Source organism: Cyanistes caeruleus, chromosome 8 (genome assembly GCF_971803275.1).
Source record: "Cyanistes caeruleus chromosome 8, bCyaCae1.hap1.1, whole genome shotgun sequence".
In the NCBI taxonomy this organism is placed as follows: domain Eukaryota; kingdom Metazoa; phylum Chordata; class Aves; order Passeriformes; family Paridae; genus Cyanistes; species Cyanistes caeruleus.
The window spans coordinates 18414654-18440277 of NC_141708.1; the positions used below are offsets into that span (position 1 = coordinate 18414654).

Sequence of the window (25624 nt, forward strand, 5' to 3'; positions counted from 1 at the left end):
GTAGTTAAACATATATATCTTCGTAATTATTTAGAAATATGTATAACTTTAATCCAGATCTCATATTTTGTCATCTCCAAATGCCAGCTGTAAGGTAATTAAATTAGGGAAACAGTCCCCCAAAATTCAGTTAGAGTCTACAGCAGTTACACATTGGTGTTCATTTGCTCGTTTGTAAGTTCCTGACATTTTTTTTTTTTTTTTAATAAATTTTGTTAAACACTCAACTTCAAGTTTTTACAGGAAGAAAATTTTAAGAATGAAATAGATTTTCCATCTTTTTTATTACTTGTCTTACCAACTACACTCAGTGTGATCGCTAACCTGAACTCTTTTGAGACATTTTCGTGTTCCAATTTTTATACACTCACTTGTTAAACTTCTCAGTGTTGTGGAAAATACTTTAATGATTTCAAACCCATACAGAATTTCATGTAAAGTGACATATGCATGAAGAATATTAAATATTCTTAATGTGGAAAAAAAAATTGAGTAGTCAATGAATGAGAAAACACTAATGTATTTCTTCTAATGTCTTTTAAGCCTCTTTAATATCTCAATGATCCAGATAAACTGCTTTGTTTTCCTAAAAACAATCAGTTGTGCTGTCATGTACAAACAATGTTAATTGTTAAGCCAAATATTTAGAAACTTTAGCCATCCATTCAAGGACAAAAAGCTATACTATATGGGCACAAATAGCAAATAAATTCTTCCCAGAGTAATATGGGAAGTACATATATATAATAAATATGCCTAGAAATTTCAATCCATTTGGAAAAACAAATTATGAAGATGCAATTGCTGGTGAGTCCATTTAAATCAATAATGCTGCAACTTCACTAAAGTCATTGGTTTCGTGGAAAACTATTATGCAACCTTGAGAAATTTTATTACTTGACAAAATATTATTTGCTATTTCACAGTACTGGCTAATTAATATTGAAATTGCCAGGCTTAACAAAGGCCAGTGTGTTAAAAGCAATTTTTCCTGTCTTCACAAACTGCTATGTCATAGTTATGCTCAACTCAATGAGTTTAGACCTCACAGAACTACAGTCAGCAATTGTGTAGAAAATTACACTGCATTGAAAGGCCTGAAAATCACAAAAGCACAAATGCAGATTAGTTTTGGAAAGTCCATGGTTTGTAGTTTAAATAAGAAAGAAGGTTTTTAGGGAGGGATAAGCAATTTGAGAAGTGCTCTTCCAGAATACAACGAGAAACACGATGGAACTGCCACCCTTCTGTCATCTGGTTCCAGAGCTGACATGGACATTCTACAGTTTATAGCACCATTTTCTTATCATCCCACCTAGAATAACTTCCTGGATTTTAATCCTAATCATGCTTCTTTTAAAGGTAGGAAGAAAGGAGTTATTGTATCAGACTACCTAGCAGTTTCATCCTTCTCCTTCCAGCATTCATAGAATTCTAACCAAGAAATGACAGCCAGCTTTTATTTCTTCTGTGCCGCCTTAGTTCAGTGATTTCCAAACTGTGCCCTGTAGATCCAAGGAAGCGTACAGACTGCCTTGATTAGTAAAAAATAACCCCATAAAAAACAAGTAAACATATATTTCTCAAAAGCACATCTGAGTGTCATTTTGATGGAAAAACATCTTCATCAGAAAAAATTCAAGGATCAATGATCAGTGAGTGAGCAAATATCATAATCTGGCATTTCCTATTGGTAAACTCATTATCCATTGCAGAAACACAGCCTGCACAGCTAAGCTTGACAGCACTGTGTTGTGTCCTTTTCCACTGATCCAGAAACACATGTCATGAGAAACAGTTGTTTGATCAAAATGAACAGTTAATTGCTAGCAAAGACAGGAAAAGAACCAGTCAGCTCACTGAAAATTGTCACCTCTTGTTTTAAAAGCAAATTTATTTTTCCCCCTTCTCTAGGATTTCTACATGTAGAAAAGACAGAGATGCCTGCTATAAAATCACAGTGTTTCACAGGGACAGAATGCAGTCCTTCATTTGGACAGAATGCAGTCCTTCATTTCTTCACGAACCCCCGGTTCTAGTGGAGTGCTTTTCTTCCAGCAGGATTTCATCTGCACCAATTTAAATTTTCAGACTTCTAGACATAAGGGGAAATAAGCTTCCAGCATGACTCAATTATAGGAAGTTTGTTTTTCTTTGTCTCGTTAGGCTTCCTTCTGCCTGTTCAATATTTGGTTCACTTAGCTTTAATATGAGTATTTTCATTTAAAGAAATAAAATCTGCAAAAATTTTGGATAAGCCCCCTGGTTTATGTAACTCAGTTTAGATGAGACAGTTAAATCTGAGACACATAAAAGACTTTCACTGTGCCTGCACAAGGAGCTTTACACAAGAGCTGGTTTTACACATAGGGAATCAAGTTCTGGTTGTGCTGGCATCTGTGTGGTTTTGCACCAGTACCAGCTCAGATGCAGCAGGCAACAAGATGTCATATTGTTTGGCTGTATGGTTTGCTGTGTGTCTAAATAAATCTTAATTCACAAACCCCTTTACCTCAGAATAATAAGCAATTTGTTAACGCAATCTTTATGTTGATAGCCACCTACAAAGAAAACAAGGACAGCATTGCACACACTGCCTGCAGTGTGATTTCCATGTTGCAAGAGGGAAATTCTCAATCTTTATAGACCAGGACACAGTGCACTGTCCCTGAGCTGGAGGAGGTGAGGAAAGTACCAGAAATAAAGCTTATTAAAAATCTCTCCTCATTTTTGCAATTTGAATCAGTTCTGCCAGTATTTGTAACTGCTTCTCTTCATAACTCCCTTTCTCTGTGAACAGAAAGCATTCCTCCATTGCTTGGCATCACAGTATATAAATTGCTGTGGCTGAGATATGTCCACAAGGAAACTGGGTAAGAGTTCTTGCTTTTTCTTTTTTCCCAAAGAAAACAACTCCATGACATATAGGGAAGCTATCTCTCCCTGTAACCTTGCTGCCTGCTTAAGCCTCATACCATAAGCAAAGTGAGGAAGTTTGATTACTGGTGAGAACTCTCAGGCTGTAGGTCTAAAACACCATTTGAAGAGTTTTGAGACTTAGCATCTGTTTTTCAGTGGTTGATTTTCTACATTTTGTCCAGCACAAAATCAGTGAGACCATGTAACCAGTAAGATTTGGTACTGCTTCATTCCAATCTAAATTATACACCAGGTGTAGTGCACTGGAAAAACAGGCATTTGGAGCAGGGTAATGTTGAAGTGATATGCCAAAATAATACTGGGGAGTATTATGCAGTTAGTCCTGTCTTTTTCCAGAAGAAATCTGAAGCTAAGTTTCTAATCATAAAACTGTTAAGAAAACACAGCATCTTTCAGTAACAGAAAAAAGTACAGAAGAGAACATTTTGCAGTAATGGTACCAAAAAATCCTTAGTCTTATTTATACTGGGCCAGGCTGATCTTAAAGTAATTAATATAAATCAGGAGTAGAAACATGGAATTATTCTGGATTTGCACTGGAATAAATGAGATCACAATCTGGCCTTAACTACTAATGGGAAATATAACCCTGACCACATATGAATGCAGTTACACCACAGAGCCCTTCATTACACTTTATGGACACTGACTTCACAGTAAACTGGCTGGCACCCAGGTGGAGTGAAATTTGGCCCATTAAACTTTACCATAAATATATTCCTTACACAGTAAATGTTATTGGACAAAAAATAGAGATGGAAAGATTACAAGGAAACCACACCATCCCCTACTCAATGCAAGGTTGTTCCCTGTGCTCCATGTTTCAAAGTCTTTGTTCATTTTGGTTTTTAATGATTCAAGTGAAAGAGCTTCTACCACTGACCTTGAAAAACTGTGTTACAATCCAACCAGAACTGTCTCCTGAACTCAAAGGCATAATGTAACAGTTTTATCACTTTATGTTTCAAAAATAAAGCTGGAGTGCACAGCCAGTGGTTGGCCTGCAATAAGAAAAATGTTTATATTAATAGGAAACAGCCATGTATTAATGTTCAGCAGCAACATATTGGGAAGAATACAATCTCCTGACTTACAGAAATCTCCCAAGAGGTGACAGTGTGTTATGTTGGTTGCAGCTGACAGCCTAAGACTGTCAGTCTCTCTTTTACCATTCAGACATGTTTACTTGCTGATACTTGCATTATGAGGCTAGGCATCGTCATGGTAACTCAAAATTCTGTCCAGTATTCAAGAACCACTGGAGTATATCATCAGTATGGTGGAACATAAAGAGCATATTGAAACATCCGTTACCCTCAGCTGTGAAATAAGTGGTTTCTGATCATTGTCTGTCTGAAAGGGAATAATAGCCCTTGATGAGGCAGGTGAGGTTCAGAGACAGGCCACAAAAACATCAGACAACCTGAAAAAACACTATACAAGACCAGGAGGAATGATTGCTTGAAGAACACAGTGTCATAAACTATCAAAATCAAGTCCCTAAATGGATTTAAGAAGTAATGGAAGGCTAATTAGATGGGCTGCAGTAACAGTAGACAGTGTTTCCTCCCACCCTGAACAATATGAATTTATCTGCTGCTGAGACTCAGCAAAGCTCAAAACAAAGTAGACAAGAGAAAAATGTCTCATGGACAGGCAAGAGAAAGAATATGCCACTTTCTTTCTTGAAAAGTTGGAATTGGCCCATGTAGAAACCAGAGGACAAAGCTGGTCTAAAGCAGTGCAATTCATGCATGCCTGTATCATTCTGTTTCTCTTCTAGCAGTTATCAGTACATCAGAGCCTATCATCCACAATTAAAGTGTGCAGATTCTGTCAATCAGTAGCTAATTGTAACTCAGATACCCTAACTGCTTCCTTTGGTATATCCAAAACCTGAAAAACCACAGGCTAAACTCTACTCCCATCAGATCTGTATGCCTACTGAAGTCACACAGAATATTTGTTTCCTGCCTAGACAATAAGGTTGACAACAGCTCACATTTTGATACAGACCCACGCTGATTTCACTGTGTAAAAGATATTTCAAAAGCAGCAGAGCCTAGAACAGAACTTGGACACTCTGCTTTACAAGTGCCATCTTCTTTGGCAGCATGCCAGCCAGTTGTTAACAATCACAGATTTCAAACAGTCTTAAATTCAGGTCCCTTTCAAAGGAGATGGTAAGATGTCAGTTCTTAACTCAAAAATTTGGTAAGAAAGCTGATTCAGCTACCATAAAGGGGTAAGAGTCCACCAATGCTGTTAGAAATAGCAACTTACTTTCTTCTAGTGTATAAGCTCTGATGTTTCTAATGCTTAAAGGTTCCTTATTCAATGAGGTGGTTGTTATTTCTGTATTTATATTGTACTGCCCAGACACCAGCAAAGCAAGTATAAGCAAAGACAATTCTGTTTGCAAATCTATAACTTTGTTCCCTACTCTGCAAATTAACACTGCATGTGGATTCATTTCACTATTTTATTTCCTCAAAAATAGGTTGACAGGGGCTAGGTTGAGTTTTCAAAACTAAAAACCCACTCAGACTCTTGTAAACATTTTACATTTTTTTTGCAAAGCATCTATTATAAATTATTGTAAACAGTGATTTCCTGAAAGAAATTAATGTAAACTCAAAAAGAAATGGATTTAAGTGAACTATCATTCCCTTCTTCATCCAACCTGCCCAGTCCCTTGGTGACATCTGTCTGCACAGCTCTAATTATGAGAAGTCATGTGCCGGGATAAATGGTGGCGTTCTCGGAAGTACTCATGGCAAATGGGACATGTCAGCTTCTCCTCTCTTCTTCTCTTGCACTGGGATTCACTTGAGGAGTATTCTTTTTTGTGATGTGACCGCATGTGGAAGACTAAATCAGATGTCATGCGAAAGGACAGGTTGCATTTGGCACACCAGTTCTGGGCAGCCACTCCAAAGGATGTGAAGGTGGGGGGAAGAAGAGTCAAGGAAGAGGAGGAGGAGGAGGAGGAGGAGGAGGAGGGGGAAGTGGTGGTGGTGTTTTGTAACTGTCCTCCTGCTTGCTTGGGCCACGGTTCTGAGGTATATGGGAAGACATTGCTCCGAGTGATGCTTGTCTGCAGCATCTGAGCATTACACAAATCACTGACAAAGAACTTGGAATTGAGAAGAGTGCTGCAGCACATGATGTCTGCAGTGGCAATGAAGCCAGACAGCTCCCCCAGGCTCTTTGCTGACTCACTCATGGGATGAGAAGAATTTACTGCAGCTCTTTCTGTTACACACTTACTGGGTTTGCTGAAAGCACTCTTCTGTTCTCCTCGAGCTCTGGTGGGCCAAACAAAGGAGAATGCACTGCCAGAGGAGTTCAGCAACACTTCCTTTGATACCTGCTCTTTAGCAAGTGGGACCATGACATCCTCCTGTTCTGGCTCCTGCAGCCTCTCATTCCTCAGCTTCTCTTTCATCCTCCTGACCTCAGTGAAAGCACTCTGCTTCTGCTCTAAAGCATCCTTCCTAGCTGACTGCTTCCCTGAACTAAGCTTCCAGAAAGAACCAGCCAATGCATGCTCTCCCCCAACCTCTTCCTTGCCCCCACAGTTACGTTCCTCAGTCAAATTATTTGTTTTCTCCAGCAGCACTGTTTTCCTGCTCCTGTTGTTCTCAGCCTCTTCAGATTTTGCTCTCTTTTCTCCACTAAGACCATGTGCATCACCTTTACAAGCTGCCATTTTGACTTCCAAGTCCCTTGCCAGACTGTGGAAATTTGTGGTCTGCTCAGCCAAGTTGTTCTTTTCAGTTTTAGGGTTCTGGAAGTTTCTCCACAGCAGAGCGCTCTTCTCTGGGACACAGAGGAAGCGGACATGGGACAGATAGGAATGCTCACATTTAAAGACTCGGCTGCATTCTTGGCATCTCAACTCTGCAGAAACAGACAACAAGTGATGGGTTTTTTAAAGGTGGAATCATGTAGATCCTGATCCTGTCATGGACACAAAAAGCCAGAAACACCTTTTGTGTCACACAAGGTTACACATGGTAAAACGAATGCCAGTGCAGAATCAGGTCCCTTCCTGCTATGCAAAATGATTCAGTCTTATTTGCTTCCATGCTTCCGTGCTACTGGCAGAAATTATTCCATTTAGGCTCTCGAGCCTAGATTTTATTACATAAAATGTAATTATATTACATGAAAGTACATAAAATGGCCAGTACACCATGATCTAGATAAAACCATTTAGACTTTATAATGATTTGAAGTCTAAACCCAGATTTTGGTCTTCATTTCTTAACTAAGTCACTGGCTTTAATGCAGGATGAACATTAAATACTATATATCCAAGCAATAATGAGTGAGTTTTAGACCAGGATTCAAAGATTTTTTCATGACCCTCTATTTTTAGGATACTCTGGAAGTTTAATACTGTTCAAAAATCATCTGACTTAATGCCTGAAGCCGTTATTCATGCTCATTTGGCAAGCTGTTATATGCCTTAAGGCACACATGTCTGTGGCACAGAAAATGATGTTCAAATTGAAACAATGCCAATGATGGCCAGGAGGAATAAGGAACACTCTTTCCTTGTGGTCTTCAGACCTACTGCACTTCTGGTTCACTGGGATGCTTGATTGCCCATGAACAGATGATACAAAATTCAGCAATCAACAGAAATCTGGTACATCTTAACCTTTGTAAACTATGCTATATTATTTCACAACACAGTAGTTTTAAAATGCAAGTGATACCAGACAGCACCTGAGGCCTGGGATACATAGGAAAGTTCATAAACTGGTTGGGTAGAACTAAAAATTCCTAACTTGGGACTTAGCACAGCTTAGATCACTTTATGAACTACAGAACCTGGATTTTTTGTAAGAAAATAAGGCTGCTGAAATGGGTGGAACATTATACCTTTAAGAGATTAAAGTCTTGAGTCAAGATATGGTGTTTCTTGTGCAAGTAACACTCTTCCCTGGCAAATCCAAAGTGCTGGCAGTGTGTTTCTACACAGAAACTAAGAGAATACACTGAAACCAGCTGGAATGATTTAGTCAGTTCCTGCTATGAATGTGTCTGTATTAATTTAATACTAATTTACAGACAAGCACATTACCATATGAATTTGTATGTTAGTAAAAGTATAGGTTGGTAAAGATATGCGTTAGCATGTCTTTACCAACCTATACCTTTACCAACCAATCTATATAGGCTTTGTTTAAATCAACTGAAGGGAGTGCAGAGAGGGTTGTGTTCCAGTCTAACTAAGTAAAATTTGGAGCAAATGACAGCTGGAGTCAAATTTGGTATGGACCTGACCGACTTGCTTGTCTCTGTGATCTGGATTTTTAGTTTTGACTTCCAGGTCAATTTCTTTTGAAGCAATGAATTTCCAGCAACATCTCAGAAATTAAAGCTTGCTATTTTCCTCATTTCCACTGTGTCCCATACTAAATAGGCAGACTGTGATGTATGCAGTACTTAGGTTTGTTATGTATTTTTAAAGATCTGCTCATTTACAAGAATAAAGCTGAACACTAGCCTATACCTGATTCCTCAATGATCTAAAAAAGGCCTATTTCCAACTGATACTCTAGACTTCTAGGATTCCAAGTTATCAAAGTGCATAGATTTCCATTGCAAAGCTCAAAAATTGCAGCATGAGTCTGTAGTGCACCATCCTCTGCTAGAAAGTAACAATGAGAATGGCATAAAGAGCTGCAAATTGGTTTTTCCTCTGTGCCTTCAGCTCAAACCTCAAAGCAGAAGGTCTTTTCTCTTAGCAGGCCAGCCAAGGATTTAGACATGGGTTTGCATTACAAGACAACCACACACTAAAGAAGATGCAGACTCATTTCTGTCCTCAGTGACCCCTGCAGTCAGCAATTTGGTACTTACCACTCTGGGGACTTTGAGCTTTTATCTCATTGAAACCCAAGAGGCTGGAAAGCTCCTCATCATACCAGACAAGCAGTTCCTCATTTTTACTGATTTTCCTGGTGGGGCGATAGTATAACTGACTGTTTTCTAAATAAGCTTCCAAGTTCTGCTCCTTGCTATTGGCAGCTGCTTGTACAAGTCTCATCCAAGGCAGTCCTGTGGGACTGTGCACAGATGTAACATCCACCTGTGAGACAGAAGAAAAGAAGGGAAGTTACAGGTCTCGAGGCGCAAAGGAAGATTTTCATCCAATCCAAGAACCAAGCCTATTTTCTGCCTCACACTGAGCACATATGACAAAACTGTGGGCCCAATACATCTGCCAGTGTCACCAAATCCAAAGGGAGAAGGCTTCCCCAGTGTGGGGGCTGAGAGCTCTGGGAATACAGCTGGGAGTGAGGGAGGAGACCCCAATGTTCATGTGGAACCTCCCATGGCGAAGGCAGGCTATGTTGGTCAGTCTCTAGCCCTGACCTGTGTGGACCATCCCATGGGACTGTGCCAGGTGTGGATCAGAGGTACACGAGGTGTGATCCTCTCTAAAAAGGGGTCTCAATCCTTGGGATATGAGTCAGGAGATGTGTGAGTGCTGTCACTTGGGGACTGAGAGATGTGCAGACCCCTGGATCAGCGCAGTGTGGAATTAGGAACAAACATACACTCAGGACAGTCACATGTGGAGTTTTTCCACTCATACAGGAGGGTATGGATCAGGGGGTGTAAGAAAATTCATGGTTATTTGATTCAATACCCCAAGTAAACATCTGCCTATCTATTTGGCTAGATTACATAAAATACAGGTTTTAATATATACAACTAAGAAGCACTTATATGATCTCTTTCCTTTTCCGGAAATGAAATTATATATTCCTTTTTTACCTTTGCTAGTTTAATTAAATTAATTTCAAAGTAGCTAAACAGATAAACCTCATCAGATCAATATTTTTGTTAAATAATTTCTGAGAGTTGCAAGGGTTGATTTAACTTCAATTTGTGTGCATGCAGATATATGAAACAAATGAAGTTTAAAAACATTTCTCAGGTTCTTAGGTCAGGCACTAAAAATTTTAAAAAATAATATTAAGTCTATTGCTCAAATTAAATTTCCATTGTGTGTATATTTCAGCATAGTCCTAAATCACATATCATATTTACTCCACTGAGTCACAGGTTGACAATAAAATAATGTAAGTACAAAACATTTGGCATTGTCTTCCTCACTCAGTGTGTGACTCCAATCTTACTTTATTACACTGAATAGAGAATGTTTATTTCTTTATAGGTTTTTCCTTGGTGTTTACCATAGCAGATCTGTGCCCTCTGCAATATTTGAAAGATGGGGAAAGTTTACATAGCTTGAAGGCTAAAATGCAGGGTGATCAAGGGCAACATTTATATGCAAAAACCTAATTTTTGAAGCACTAAGTCATTGTTTAGAAAGGAAGAAGTTTGCAAATGAAAAATGTCTAATGACAAGTATGATCTAAATTTCACCCCAAGCAATGTATATCTCTTTGTTTTCCACTAATTGCAGGGCAGCCATTCATTGGTGTTTGGTACCAGAAACAATACTTTGGCTAATTATTTCTCTGGTTTTAACTGACTATTACCTACCGTGAAAAGTTTGATCACATTAGTAGCTTGGATACAAGAATGAAACATTAAGAGACCATTAGGATAAGAGTTAGTGTAAGAGAGAAAATAAATTAGCATGCCCTGAAACTGGTTCTCTCTAAATGCCACGGTAATTAACAATGATTGAGAAATACAAGTGTCTGACAGGAACACAAGAACACCCACCCACACACAGTGGCTGTAACTAATAGCTATGACAGAGGCTGTCATATTTTAGTTGATGTGTTTCAGAAATACCAAGCAGCCACCCGGTGCTCTAAGCAAAGTCAAAGGGAGCACAGCTGCACCAGAAATCAGGACTCTGGGAAAAGAGCTCAGTGAGCTTCAGGTAGGTGAGGAGGAGTACCAGATGTAAGATAAGATCTGGGTGCTGCCAACTAGAAGCATGAACCAGCTTTAGTTCTTCCATCTGTTTAGAGACACTATAAACCCAGAAAATCTGCCCTCTCTGGGAGATGTCAGTCCCCCAGATAGATCCTTTGCACCCATATATGAGGTAAGGCCTTCACAGCCCAGCATCTCAGTCATAGCTGTGGAGGAATGTGGCTCCTTTGGGAAACACTGGAAGAGAAGAGAAAAAAATAAAGCACTTCCTTGAAACCCCCAAGAAAAGGGAAGGGGCAGAGGAATCAGGTGGAAAGAACTACCTGTGCCAATGGCTGCCAAGGCATCTTCTTTGCCCAAGTGTGCAAATTGGGCCAAGGAGCTCAAATTAAGGTCTTCAAGAAAATGAGGGGGGAAAAGTAATTATGAAGTCCCCCTTTGGTCTAAACAAAAAAGCCCAAGATGATGAGATCCTTGTTAGAAATATTATTCCCCAAAGTCTTGCAGGAGTGCTGATGAACTAGGATGAACAGAAACCTCAGTTGCAATGAATCCAAATCATGCCAAATTATTCCTGTGTGTATTCTGTTTTGTACTATACCCAGCAGAGCAAAACCTGTTTCTGTTTTGCACTTCAGTGCTGTGATGACAACATAGCATCATGATTGAATTTTTAATTAATTACTACACAGAATTAGGAGCCTAATGGCAGTTCCTGATTTCTGGAAGGTTTACTTTTAATTATGAGTAGTTAACAGGATATGGGACTACCGATTGCATCTGAAACAGCTACTTGCACAGAATTTCATGTATTTATTGCCAAAAGACAGAGATCTGAGCCAACTCAGGCATCCAGTTTCATTGCTGCATAGCAATTACTTAGCTCAAGTGTAGAAAAACACTAAAGCCATCCCTCTAGAGGGCTCTTCCAATGCATAAAACCTTTCAGGCTCTCTCTACAGTAATTCAAAACTCCCAGGAGAAATACAGAAATATCCCAAAAATAAAGTCTCATTTCAGGGCAGGTTCCTCTACAAAGAGTTTGTTGGTGTCCTGGAGTACTCATAACACTGTCCAAGAGAGCAAACTTGTGCCAGAGACTCAAAACAGTCAGATAAAGCCTCTTCTTCTCTCTCTTAAATTCTGTTTAAAGCAGAAGTGTAGAACAGGTTATCTCCCAACAACTGTCTCTATCATATTACAAATATGCCTTGGGATTTCTCTCCTCCAGAGCACAGAAATCTTAGGCAAACCTGCATCTCTCAGGATCCATCCATGCCACAGAATGTGGGAACTTTGCCTTCATCACACTGTAAGACACCACTCTGTCTTCATCTAGACCAACAGTGACTGAAAGGCACTCCAAGACCCAGAAAGCCAGGGTAAGTGGTCAGCATGACAAACAGTGGCTATGTAATAAAAACATTTGGGGAACTAGAGCTTGAGAGTTAACAGTCCATTACAACCCCAGGGTTTCTGCCTTCCCTACAGTGATTGCAAAGTGTAGCTGTAACACAGACATACAGATCTAAGGTAACTTTGGGAGGTCTATGTACTAATAGCAGTGAAGCTGTGGGTGCCCAAGGTGTGTCTGGGCTAGTAGCCTGACTGTCACAGTGGTTGCACTTTTCAGGATAACTGAACACACTGGGGTAGCAGTTGCCTAGATCTGTAAATAAATGCTGTGAATGTACCACCTGCATGAATCAGTGCAATGCCAGTATTCTTCCTCTCTTCTCACAGGGCTGTCATACCTCCTGATAAGCCTCCTTTGTCCTGACAAAACCTGAACTAGAGGTTACTAAACTATTTGTCCCTCTTCCCTCCTATTCCAAGTCAGAAATGAAGCAGGTCATCAATCATCAGCATAGAAGTGGGACTTTGTATTCTTCCTGAAAAGGAAACAGTTTTCCTCAGGTCCTTCCAGTCTACAGCTCATAAATCAGAAATGCACTGGCCTATTCTCTTTGAAGGAGCTGTTGCTTGTGCTGAACAAAACAAAAACCTACCCCTTGCAAAGTTACCTCCTCAGGGATGGTGTAACTCTTTCTGAAGGGTCTAACATTAAACGCTCATATTTTCCTCATACCTTAAATACATAGTGGATGTTCCGTCTCTCGGAACACTTGAGAGCAATGAAAGCTACAGTGTCCAGCAGGGTGTTCTGGAGCATGCATGGTCCAAAGACAACTTCTTCAGGGATGTCCTGTGTGGTATGAACAGTAGCCAGTATGTCTGGAAAATGGTGATGCAGAAGCTTGTTGTCACTTGTCCAAAGGAATTTAGGCAAAGAGGTAAGTTCCATTATAAACCTGTAAAAAACACAAGAAATCACAATGGGCATAGAGATGGAAGTAGAAAGTGGCATCACTAATTGAAATATGAAGATTTCTCGGAGGTGCAGGTGAATTGTAAGAGTATACCAGGACACTGTTGGTTACAGAGTTTACAGCTCTATCAACATCCAGTTCAGAACGAGAAAGATTACTTTGCACTAAACCAAAATCTTAGGTTTGTAAACAACTGAATTACCTTTCCTAGAACAGGCACACAGTTAAAGGGTTCAACTGCTGCTCTCTACGGACAAGAGTAAGATTTGGGAACAATAATTTGGGAACAAAAATTTTCAGTGAGTACAACTCAGCATATTCTTAAGCATATTCTCAGATATCCTTCTTATTATTGATAGTTTGTAGAAGTGTGAAGAAATAGAGAACGACAACAAAATAAAGCAAGATTTTTTGAAACACATTTTGAAAAAGCTGTGGTTTTTTTTTACTTAAGTGAAACATCAGTCTAGTTTCTGGTAAAGTTGCTACAAAACCAGGAATAACCTGAGTCCTGAGTATATCCAACCAGAATGCACAGAATTTGTGTAAATTCCTGAAAAGAATAATTTTGTTAGTTCAAAATGAGAGCCTCAAAGTATAAGTTATCAGCTGTTGTTGAGAAAATCAAATCAGATTATGACTCTTAGCATACTCCTAGCACAATGTTAGTAGACAATTCCGGTCTTCAGAGGATACGTTTTGCAGCCCTGAATGCAGAATAATAGATTTGTCATTGCAGATGCAACTTCTGCAATATGAGCCACAATCTGAGAACTCAGCATGCAGCAAGGAGAAGACAGGCTTGAGTTATTTGCCATTCTATGCCTCTCTAGGTTTCTAATAAAGATATTGCCATCTCCAGCTCCCAGCTGGAGGTCATAGAAAACCCCTCATTTATGCCGTCATGAGCTGGATCAGGTCCATTAGGCAGAGAAAATTAAAGAGAACAGCAACAAGCCCTGAAGAGGCCTCAGCCTAATAAATACTGAGATAGAAGGGCTGAAAATCCAGTCTAATCTTTCTCACTCTCTGCCAACAGAATTGATTTGTTATTCACTGACTCATGACTTAAATTGAAGTGGTATAAAGTGCTCAGGAGAGTTGCATTGATTTAACTAAATCAGTTTCTAAATCAGTGTAGTTAATTCAGTATAATTTATTCCTTGTAGGCAAGGTCTAAGACCCTACCCTAAAAATATTAAAATACATGGTCAGACATTTAGTATGTAGTAAGCATCAGAAGGATGCAGACCTAAACCAGACAACCAAGGCAAAGAGTGGGATAACATACATCCTCTATTCAGCCCCAAGCATCCCTTGAATATGACATTAAAGTTTGCTTGTTTCTAATTGACTTGTTAGCTTAATATGTGATCAGACAAAAAAATCCCCCAAACCTACATGTGTAAGCGCCAAAGTCTCAAAGAGCCACCCTGGCAGCCGTGGAAGCACAGAATTTGTCTCTGGCATGGCAGGGTCACTTGTGTGAAAAGTTGTGAGAGGGACGTACTGTGATTACACAGCAGATGGGACAGTTACCGTCAGCCTCACCCCAAGAGGTTTGGGCAGCGGGATGATCCATCTTTTCCAATCATTTGGCGAATGCACCATCTAGTGTCACATCTCAGCATAACACAGTGTCCTGTGGCAAAGGCAAGCAGGACAGCCCCCAGCCCCGGTGCTGGCTGTCCCGCCGCAGCTTCTCAGCACCCTGCCAGCCAGGAATCGCTCCTCTCAGGAGTGGGTCATTCTCTCTACCACCCTCTGCTCAAACAGGAGGTTAGGTGCCTCCAGGTACAGGGATTGATAGGGTCTGGTCAGGGTTGTGTCAGGTAGGGAGCATAATTTAAATCTACAGTGGTTGGCTTTTTAGTGTTTGCTGAAGATGGGCTGCTGGTAGTTAGAGTGGACAGTGAGGATACTCTGCAACATCACTGGAAGAAAAAGGGTGGATCTTTTTCTACAGAATGAGAAAGCTTTTCCCTCTGCATCCACAAGATTTCAACTTCTGTTACTAAGCCAAGTTCATCAGCTGAGGGATAACAGTGAGCAAACATTAATGTGCTGCTTTCAAAAATGAGCTGCTACCTCTGCAAAGGGACTTGCTGCATCCTGTGGGTTTTCTGACCTGCCCTTGTTCAGGGGTCCCCATTCCAAGGTGCAGATTCATCCAGGGCAGTACTGGAACAAGTCCTGCCTCCTGCACAGTTGAGGGATGGTAGGGGGTCCTCGGGTAGCTGCCGCCCTTACAACAGAGAACTGAAATACTGACTTCCTCAGAAGCAAAGACTGAAGCTTGTGACATGACTTGAGAGAAAAAAATTCAATGGATTTATTTTCTCCACTCTCTGGTGGAACAAAGGAAACCAAACAGATGAGCTGAAGGGAGGTCAAAGGACCATGGACAACAGGAGTAAGAGGTAAAGAGGAGATAAATACCTACAAAAGCTTAAGACATCACTGTAATATTATGGCTGGATTGTGCAACCCAGCAGATGCAGCATGAAAGAGGGTACCCACAGACAACCTCAGTAATGCGTTCTTACATGGCAGACTTTTTAAAATTACTTTTCAAAATGACTTTTCAATTGCTGCTGCTGTTCAAGAGACTTACCTGTCTGTGCAGCACTTTTGAAGAAGGTTTACTAACATAGAGTTTGTCCCATGAGTCTGAGGATGGTGATGTCTGGAGGATAGACACAGAGGTGCCTTCTCAGCAAAGCTCAGGAAAGTTAAGCAGTATTCCAAGCCTAAATCCACATAGTGTTCTTCTCCCAGTAAGTCCAGTCAAATACTCACTGACACTGTACAGAAGCAAGTCTCTACAGAGTATGGGAATGATGTTGCCAGGGGCCCCAGCCAGCTCTGCTTTTCTCAGTGCTGCCTCCACTCGTGGCAGACAGAGACAGCCAAGGAATGGCTGTGTGCAAAGTCAGGACCCGCTGCTGCCAGAGAGCATCTGCTGGATTCTCAGAGAGGCTCAGCAGGAGTGTGACTGCACTGTGGCACCTGCCAGTGCAGAAGGTGGCTGTGTAAGAGTCAGTGCATACCTCATACCTTGAAACCACCACCAGAAATCTCAGAATTGCTGAAATACAGCAGCAGCACCCACAACACTCAAAACAGACAGCAGAAATTAGTTAGGGAAAAAAAATAAAAAAAAAAAAATGTAAGTAGGCCAGAATATAAATCTGAAAAATCTGAAATACCCCTCAATCTGGATGTAAATTGAACCTCTACATGTTTTTCATCTGGTTATAATCTAAAGCCAAAATTTCAGCACAGTCAAGATGCTTGAGAGTTTCTTCATAAAACTTCTTTAAGTTTTCAGGAACTTCAGACTTGAGCCTGGATGAGAATTCTACACCAAACCATGAACCCAGTACTTGAACTCTTGTTTAATTATAAAATCTGGTTTCAATGGAAATCTCACTTTTTGTGAACCAACAGTCTTTGTAGTCAAAGAAGTCAAGAATCTAGTAGTCAATTTTATTAAGAATCTACAAATGGAGTCATAATGAGAAATGGAGAAGGTATACTATAATGCCTGCCATTTTAATTTGACAAGCTGCAGTAAGTGAATCACTCACATTCTCCCCAGTGAGTGAAGAGAGAAAGTTCTCATAACAGAGAATTCCCCATGACTTCACCCAACTGATTACTCTTGTCTCAATGCCATTGATTTCTACATTTTGGCGAACTCCTTTAATGAAAAATAAATCTGCTGTGCCTTCATTTCCTACAGATTCACTAGCTGTTGTACATATGACTTCCTTCACTCTTCTGCTATGTAGCAAAGTTCACAGAACTCTACCATAAGCTTCACTGTGAAGGTCACATCTTCAGCCCTGCATCATGCAGGCAATGATATGCTTGCCTCAAACTGCCAGTGCTGGGAGTGCCATTGCTTGCCATGATCCTCCCCCATGATCTTGCTGCTCCCACTCAGGTTCTGCATAAGCTGTTCCTATCCCTCTGGGATCACCCACAGAAGTCTCTGAGAGACTGAAATAAAATGAATATTTATAAAGCTTTAGTAGCACATTAGACTCAGATCACCTGTTAGACGATGGGTACTCTCCATATTCTATCTGTCACAGATGTGAATTCTTCATATGGATGAGTTTAGGGACTTGCTGTTTAATGGACTCTTCATCCCCCAGAGAGTATCTGATACACATATACCATGTCCCTGAGTGATGGATTTTGCATCTTGATTTCTGAGAAGAGTGACAGATCTGTCAAAGAACAAGGACCTATGGGCAGGCAGCTCCCTATGGATTATGCAATTCTGGATGTTCCATCAAAAAGCACATGAAACAGAATGATGCTCACAGCAAATGCTCCCAGCCTGCTTGCCTCCAGAGCAGCACACAAATTGCTAGTCAACTTGTGGTTTCCTGAGTGTTCTTCCAAGCTGGAACTATAAAGATAGCCTTCTCCTAGTCTCTCCCCATTTCCTAGCACTTGTATAGCATCCCATTAACTAATTAGGGTTACAATTTCTGCCATCCTAAAATGTGGCTGCATAGCCCCTGTACCTCATGAGAAAAACATTACCAGAGAGGAAAATAAAGGAATTTTCAGATCCCTGGTTTTCTACTGCATGGCCTTCAGATGTCACTGCAAGCTCTTCTAAGAAATGTCTGGAAGTTCCCAAATGTAGGAACACCGATTTGAGGAAAGTCTCCTCTGCATTTTTTTTTTCAGAGGACTCGACCTGATTCTCCTTGCCACAGTAACCACATTGAACTGTGGCATCATTTGGAGCTTCTTAGTGGCCATAAAGGCACTGGTATCTCTGCTTAGTATTGGGATCAGCTATGCAAGTGGGAGGAAAACAAATTAATCACATCTGCAAAAGGAGAACCCTTTCAGCCAGAACTTATTTAGCTAGTTCAGTTCTTCACAATCAAAAATAGAAGCAGATAATAAAAATGTTTCTCTAAAATTAATTTGATTTTTAAAACTGTCAATAGCTAGTTCTATTTCACCTTTACTTCCATTTTAACTGTAGATTAATTTGCATACAGTTATATCATTTTCAAAGAAATTATCCTAATTGGAAAAAAAAAGGCACAGAAGTTACTCTTTAAAAATAATTGAAAGTGTTTGATCCTGGAAAGTGTCATCCCACAGTCTTCCCAACCATTTCTGTATCAACTCCTGACTTTCTCCAGAGCAGGGGTTAATGTAAACACTACAGCTCTGCATTTCCCATGTCAACAAAACTGAAAGAAAAAAAGAAACAGAAATATTAAATACTGCAGCCATCATTTCCTTCACCTTTCAACTTACTCCTTTCTGCTCCAAAGTGTGATGGCATTTTCCCTGGAGCACATAACCTGTGACTGTGCCAGTGCAGTCCTGTGGCTGCTGCCAAAACTGCCTTTGATTTCAATAGAAGGTCTGTCGGTCTGAGGAATCCATGATCAGACGTGCAGTGTCATGCACAATAAACTACAGATAATAAAGAAATTGAGCTGATGCAGACAGAGTGGTTCTGTCTGCAGCATTTATTATTTTATGTTGTTTTAAGGAACTGAAGAGTCTTAACACATGAAGGAAATTTCAAGGGAATATGAAACAGAAAAGCAAAAAAATCTATCCTCTGGTTTTATACAATTGTTTTTCTTATGTGCTAGGTTTTCCAGTTATTTAAGTTGTGAACTGCATAGGAGAAAAATCAAAACTAAACTAAAGGAAAATCAAAACTAAAACTGAAGGAAACCGACAGGAAATCAAATAAAAGTATGGAAAATTCTTGTTTTAAAAAATAGTCCCAGAACCCATGAAAAAAATCCTGAAACTAAACCCTGTTTCCTAAATTCAATCACAAGCTGAGAAGTCCTTTAAAAGCATGAAAAGTCTAAACAAGTAATTTCTTTTAGCTCACTGCTACTGCGAGACAGAGTTTATGTGCTTCAGCTTGGGTGCAGGTCAGGTCTTTCTGAGCACAAAATGATTTCTTTGCACCTTCACTTCTGAAAATCCCGCACACGTGAAGAAAATTATACAAAATTATACAAAAATACTTGGAGATACAGCTATTGTTGCCATTCCCAGCCTTTCTGGGATAAAGCCATCTGGCTACCCCTAAGACAGATATTATACCCTAGCAGAGTATGCAAAGGTCTTGGATTACCTTAGAAAGGAAAGAATTTCTCTGGATTTCAAGAAAAACTACCCATATGTCACTCATTTCTGAGTCTCAGGTTTAGCAACCTGTCCATTTTTGAGATGGACATAAGACAATACACCCTGAATTTCTGAGCTTTGACTACACTCTTTCATCTCCCCATTTTTCCTGGTCACAAACTTGGATCCCAGCAGTGATCCTGCAGAGAAGCAAGAGGGTGACTGATCCAGAGGTCCCTTTCCTGCCAGTGAGCCACGTCCCATCCATGCATTAAGAACAGCCCAATTAGTGCTGATGAGATAAATGAGAGAATGATAATAAAACCTATGGAGACTGGAATTTTTTTACTTTTTTTTTGCAGTCCAGGGCTACAGCTGGGGCATATTTTGAATACTTCTGTTCTCATTCCTCACAGCTCTTGATGTACTGCTCATCTAACATATCCCCTGTTCTCCTGGCATGATTCAGTCAAGCTTGCCTGATGTGCTTACATGAGTTAGGCATCTGGGAAGAAGCAGAAGAAAAAACAACTATGCATCAAGGAGGAATTTGTTGACTGCAGAAATGAATGGAATCTAAAGAGAGTGGAATAAAATCGGGACTGAACTACCCTGATGCATGGAAATGGTGTTCCCTTGGTATTCCAGGCTTCCTCAGCTTTCTTTCATCATACTTAGGTGTACAGAAGCTGCACAACTCTAACCTGACAAGTACCTAAAAATAATGAGTAGAAATAAGGAAACTCACTGCCTAGATTCCTCTGGAATGATCAGGACGCAGCTCAGGGTGTGGAGCTTGGTGTCTGCTTTCAGACTTTAGAAACTGGGCTCTTACAGAGGTTTTACTGTGAATTAGAGACCTTCAAGTTTATGGGGTGCTCACCTCTTTGTTACTGTACCGTCATGATACCTTCAGGGAGCAGTTCTCCAATTCTTATTATTTTAAGGCTCTGTGGTCTTCAGATTGTCTTCCATCATCTGAAATCCTCAGTACATGCAATGTAAGCTGACAGCTTTTGATGAACCATCATTATATCTTGGCTGGATACCCAGCCTACTGAATCATGAAACTGCCAAATCTTTTTATTATGAACAATCTCTCAAACTGCAGTGGGAATAATGAAGACAGAGCTAAAATCCCTGCTTGGAAATGAACAAATACCTCAAGCTCCATATTTGCTTTCAACAAGTCTTGTGACATATGGGAACCGTTTGGAAGTGGAAACCAAAGGAAAAGCTTTCAGGTTTCTTCTTCTTTTCTCTGAGAATGGGGAAGTTGAAGTGGCTTCTCTCCTGATGCATGGTAGCTGCCACACAGACACACAGACCTCCCTCTCCAAAGCAGATGAAGATTACATCACATCTACAAGACCACCACAAGGATGCAATTTGCAGTCTTTACCTGATGTCCAGGAATGAAATGTCTGGGATTGAGCATCACATCTAGTTTGATGAGAAACTGAGATTTGAACAAGTCCCAGCAGAGTCACATACTCTCACCCCACTGCTCTCAAATGGCAGCCCAGCATCAAACTTCCCTATGTTTTTTGGAATTTCCACACTGAACCCCTGTCTCTGCTTCCACTCTTCTGTGGCCAGAAATGTGGTGGGTAGGAAAGGAATGGGTTGTCCCACACAGCTGGAAAGCCTGGTTAATACACCCTTGTTGGGATGCAACAGTATCTGCACAGTTCCACGTGAAGCCTTCTTGGATTTAGCTGGAGGGTTTGAATCTGGCAGAACATGAACAACAGGGCCACTGAGGTAGGTCTCTGTTCCATCCCTTCCAGGGCTCGACTACAAGAAATGCAGCGCAGGCACTGGGAGAACTCTTGGTATTTCAAACTGGACAATAAGCAACAGTAATACCATGCTGCATCCATTGGAAAGGATAAAGTACATTTATTTTCTGCAATCCCAGTGGTTCAGGCTGGGTCTAGGAATTTGGCTTCATGATGCATAAAGTGCCAATATTCCTTTCCAGTTGGGTTGGTCCCAAGAACAGAATGAATGCTTCTGTCTGGCACTGCATCTGACCTAATGGACCCTGTTGGATGGTACTGGGTTGTACAAGTCACTCATAAATCAGATAATCCACCTGTGCATAAAGAGGAGATGACTACAGCTCCGTAGTCTACTGGCTTTCAAAGACTTTATTTTTGTGTGAAGGGCTGACTCTTCACTGGCTTACAACTGTTCTATTTAATGAAGCAGTGCATTTATCAACCACTTCACCCCTGTGGTTTCAAGGCCTAAGACCTAAAAAATAGGATTTCTGCAGGATAAAGAAAATAAATGGGTTTCTGTAGGATAAAAGGAGCATGTTTTAATTCTTCAGCCAGGATTGAGGATTATCAGACTGCAAATGTTATGAATATGTAATTTCAACTGTTTTCACAGCTGTACATGCTGTACACTGTATGGATACATTTCAGTTCAGAGCTCACAGTATTTCATATTCCAGACCTGAATTGTGCTGATGGTCACCTCAGAGACTTGGTCTGGTTTTGCACCTGCTGCTCTGGCATTGTTCACCATTCAGCAATTGACATAATGCTCCAAAACATCACAGGAAATTTGAATTTTACAGGGGCATCCAAAAAGAACAGAAAGCAAATATTATTCCATGGGAGGGGGAACAAAGAAGGCAGCTATTCATCTGTCACACAGTGTAAGAAAGTTACTTGTCACACAGATGTGTGTACCTACTTTCAGCAAGATCCTTGATTCACATAAACAGCATCCCTGACCACAGCAATCTGCTAACACATTTGTTCTCACATAGATCTGTGCATTTGCTCCTGCACCCAGGCATCCATGCAGCCAAAACCACCATTCCCTGTATGCAGCCACAGAAAATGGAAAAACAACAGCCAACCAAACAACATGATCCAAACACAAACAGCATGAACCAAGCACAAGCAGACTGAACCAAACACAGACTGAACCAAACTGTGTGACCTGCGAAAACAGCTATAAATATTTGTCTTCCCTCTTCATACAATTCAAATTTGTGTCTCTTTTTTCAGAATTTTTTTAAAGTTGCATTATCTTTAAAGATATGTTAGGATATGATCTTATTTAAGAGTCCTGGTATTGATTTCATCAGCTTTGAAAAAAGTAATATCTGTTCAAATGCTTCTTTCTGACAGAAAAGCATATGCATGTGGTGTGTAAGCACGTACATAGAGATGGAAACATATATGTACACATACATGAATTCCCAACTGTACACATAGTCATACGTACACCTGTTTATTTTCTTGCGATTTTGCATGTTCATCATTTCTATTTAAAAAGAAACACGTTTAAACAAAGATCATTTACTTCCACATGGCTGATGCTGACGATTTCTTCAACAGCACTAAGTGGCATTAACTTACATTAATCTTATTTACGTTTGTGCTACACTTACTACATGATGTCAACTCTAATGAGAGCAAGTGACAGAGCTGAAGGACGCTGTGCAAGGTGAAATTGTGGAAAGCAACATAAATAAGTTATTTTTCGCTACAATGAAGCCAAGAAACCTTTTAATTGGAAGTGATTTTGTAAATTAAAATAGGTCTTACCAAAAATAGTCTGTTTCCCAACAAAATATTTTGTTCTTTGACCTGGTATTTATCAATAGCAATTGCAGGTAACATAAGACTGTGCTGCAGGAAAATTATATTAACAAAATCACAGCATAACAGACATGAAAATATCCATCTGTAAATACTAGGGTTTACCCAACTAATTTCTTTTGCAAAATCTTTGGTACACTGTAATTCTTACACATAATTTATTTTTGTACTTTCTCATCTGGTCATATGATGTTCAGCTATCAGGATCTAAATATTTTGACTTTACATTAGTATTTCTATGGCTACAAAACTATTTTCTCTATAAAACGATATCTATATTAGAGTCTCATAAGGCAGATCTACTTTGCTTTGAAATACTGGAAAATGGTTAAATACAAAAAAAAATAATTGCATTCTCAAAGAACAGCTTATGCTTTGATGGAGTTTTATACATTAAAAAACATAAATTTAATCGCCCTAGTGCCAAAAGAAATTCCTCTATTCTTCTCTCTAGTACCAATTGTACTTAATGCATGGTAACAAAAGCTGTCAAGTGCTACATTTTGCATTTTTAAAAGCCAAAAAATAAGGGAAAACTCCTGAGACATAATTTATTATTAAATTCTGAATTTCATGCATGACTGCAACTGCTTTTTATTTGAAAGCAACTATACTAAAAATACTAAAAGTACTTAAAAATCTTATCTTCCATCAAGTTTCTATTGACATTTCTTTCAACTAATAGCTGTCAGTTCTCATAAAAGTATCATCAATATGCTTCAAACGTTTTCAGTGTACTGAATTCCTGCAGAAACCCTGTAATGTAAAGATTTGCAAATTCAAAGATCAGTGTGACATTTTAAAGTGACAGCAATAGCAGCTCCTAACTTAAGAAATTTCTACCATGATAAAAGGAGTACATACAAACGGAGAATAACAATGTGAGCTATTCCAAACAAAGTTCATCGATTTCATAAAAGCAATTAGACCCTAAGTAGGTACCTAAAACAGCCACGATGCTCTGGTCACCTGTCGAAGTTGGAAGGATGAGGAGAGCTGTAACCAATAAAAAGAGCAGCTGATGCTCGAGAGTTCTGGGCGAGGGAAGAGAGCCGGGAGGGAGGAAAAGGGCTGCTGCCGGCGGGGCTGCCGAGGGGGGCCCGCCTCCCCGTGCGCCTCGGCATCGCCCCCCGGCAGCGCTGCCTCGCACCCGCCGCTCGGGGCTCTCTGCCCGGGGCCCCTCGCTGCCGGCCAGGGTCAGGCACAAGTCAGTGCCCTCACCCGGCTCCGGCCACTGCCGCCGCCTGGGCAGCCCGGCCCCGCTCCCGGCGGCTCCCGGCGGCTCCGGGCGGGCTCGGGGATCCCCTCGCAGGCCCCGGCCCGGCCCGCGCTGCCCCCGCAGCCGAGCGGGCGGGACGGAGGGCGCCGCTGCCGCTTGGCCGAGCTCTGCAGGGGCAGCGGCCGCCCCGAGACCCCCGCCCGGCCCCTCGCCCGCTCACCTGGGGGTCCCGCTTCAGGCTCCCCGCGGACGGGGGATCTGCGGCGCCGGGGGCCCCGCCGCGCCCCTTCCCTCTCCCAGGAGCCCTCCACGGACAAGCGCCCGCGGAGCCCTCACCTCAGCTCACCTCAGCTCACCCCAGCGCCGGGGCCGCCCGGCCCCCAGGAGCCGCTCCGCAGCCCCCGCCGCCGCGCCGCCCCAGCACGCCGGCACCCTCCTCCCCCGCCGCGGCTCCCCGCCCAGAGCAGAGCCCGGGAAACGCCTACCGCAGCTCCTGCCCCCGACCCCCGCCGCCAGCCAGGCGCCCCCTCCCCCGGGACCCGCCGCCACCCCGCCCGCGGGGAGCGCAGCACAAGCCGGGGCAGAAACCGTCCCGCAGCGGCTGCGGACAGCAGAGACGGCAGCCACCAGGATTCCCCCTTGTAACGGCACCAGAAACCGAGGAGTTTCTTTTAAAGTTTCGAGGGAAAACCACCCACTCGCACGCCGAAATAAACAAAACAAAACCATGTCCAAAACCGCCTTTCCGCTTGTCCTTTAGATCATCTGACAACGCTTTTGAATAGAAGGCTCTTTCAGGAGCTGCAGGTATTGACAAGAGCCGCGTAAAATGAAAACTACTGCTCACAGAAAATACTCGCAGGATAAAAATTAGGACTTTGAGGTATGAAACGATTTGTGGCACAACTGGTATGTAAAATAAAACCGTCAAACGTCTTGTCATAATCAAATATACCCTAAATCTGGACTAGCGACATTGCTTTTGAAAGATGTCGTTCCATATAAATGCCTTTAACGCCTGGTAGAAAATTTTTATGAACGTGTTGACAAATGAAATAACCCGAGTTATTTGATTAGTGTCCATGTAATCTGAATATGGGCTTGTATCAGAAAAAGAAACGTCAACCCTTTAATGCTTTTGAAAGGATGGGTTTTCGCTGCAATTAAAGAGTAATCTTATACCAATAACGAGAGCAAACCTCTCTCGCTGTGTTCTGTGATACAGGGATTATAGAGGATGAACTCAAGAGTTCCTGTTCTCTTTTAAAATTCAGCAAGGGCCGAACGAACGATATCGTGGAGGGGTTTGGTAGCTGCCCAGCAGCCCTGGAAACTCTGCATCCTCCGGCCCGCCCAGGAGCGGCTGTGCCGGGGGCATCTCCTAATAGCGCTTGGGAAACACCGGCCGATTTGGGATTCAGGTGTCAGGACACTGGGATGCACAATTCCCATTGCACTTCACATCACAAGACTTTTGGGTTTTTTTTGCAGCT

The 25624-nt window shown here is 41.3% G+C and overlaps 1 protein-coding gene across 1 annotated transcript; it reads right to left on the reverse strand.

Annotated features, from left to right (window-relative positions):
* Positions 1-532: 532 nt before the first annotated feature.
* On the reverse strand, positions 533-24549 carry ZNF488 (zinc finger protein 488). Its single transcript, XM_086900411.1, has 4 exons — positions 24478-24549; positions 12908-13130; positions 8818-9046; positions 533-6843 (listed from the first exon to the last, which is right to left on the reverse strand). Exons 2-4 carry the CDS (start codon positions 13121-13123, stop codon positions 5660-5662), a joined length of 1629 nt encoding a protein of 542 aa, XP_086756537.1. The 5' UTR covers positions 13124-13130; positions 24478-24549; the 3' UTR covers positions 533-5659.
* Between the last annotated feature and the right edge of the window lie 1075 nt (positions 24550-25624).

Excerpts from the sequence above, each read along its gene's own strand:
- ZNF488 (XM_086900411.1), bottom strand. The coding sequence starts at position 13,123 with ATGGAACTTACCTCTTTGCCTAAATTCCTTTGGACAAGTGACAACAAG. Across the intron at positions 9,047-12,907 it reads ACATCCACTATGTATTTAAG|GTGGATGTTACATCTGTGCA; the intron begins GTATGAGGAAAA and ends TCTGTCTCACAG. Across the intron at positions 6,844-8,817 it reads AGCTCAAAGTCCCCAGAGTG|AGTTGAGATGCCAAGAATGC; the intron begins GTAAGTACCAAA and ends CTGTTTCTGCAG.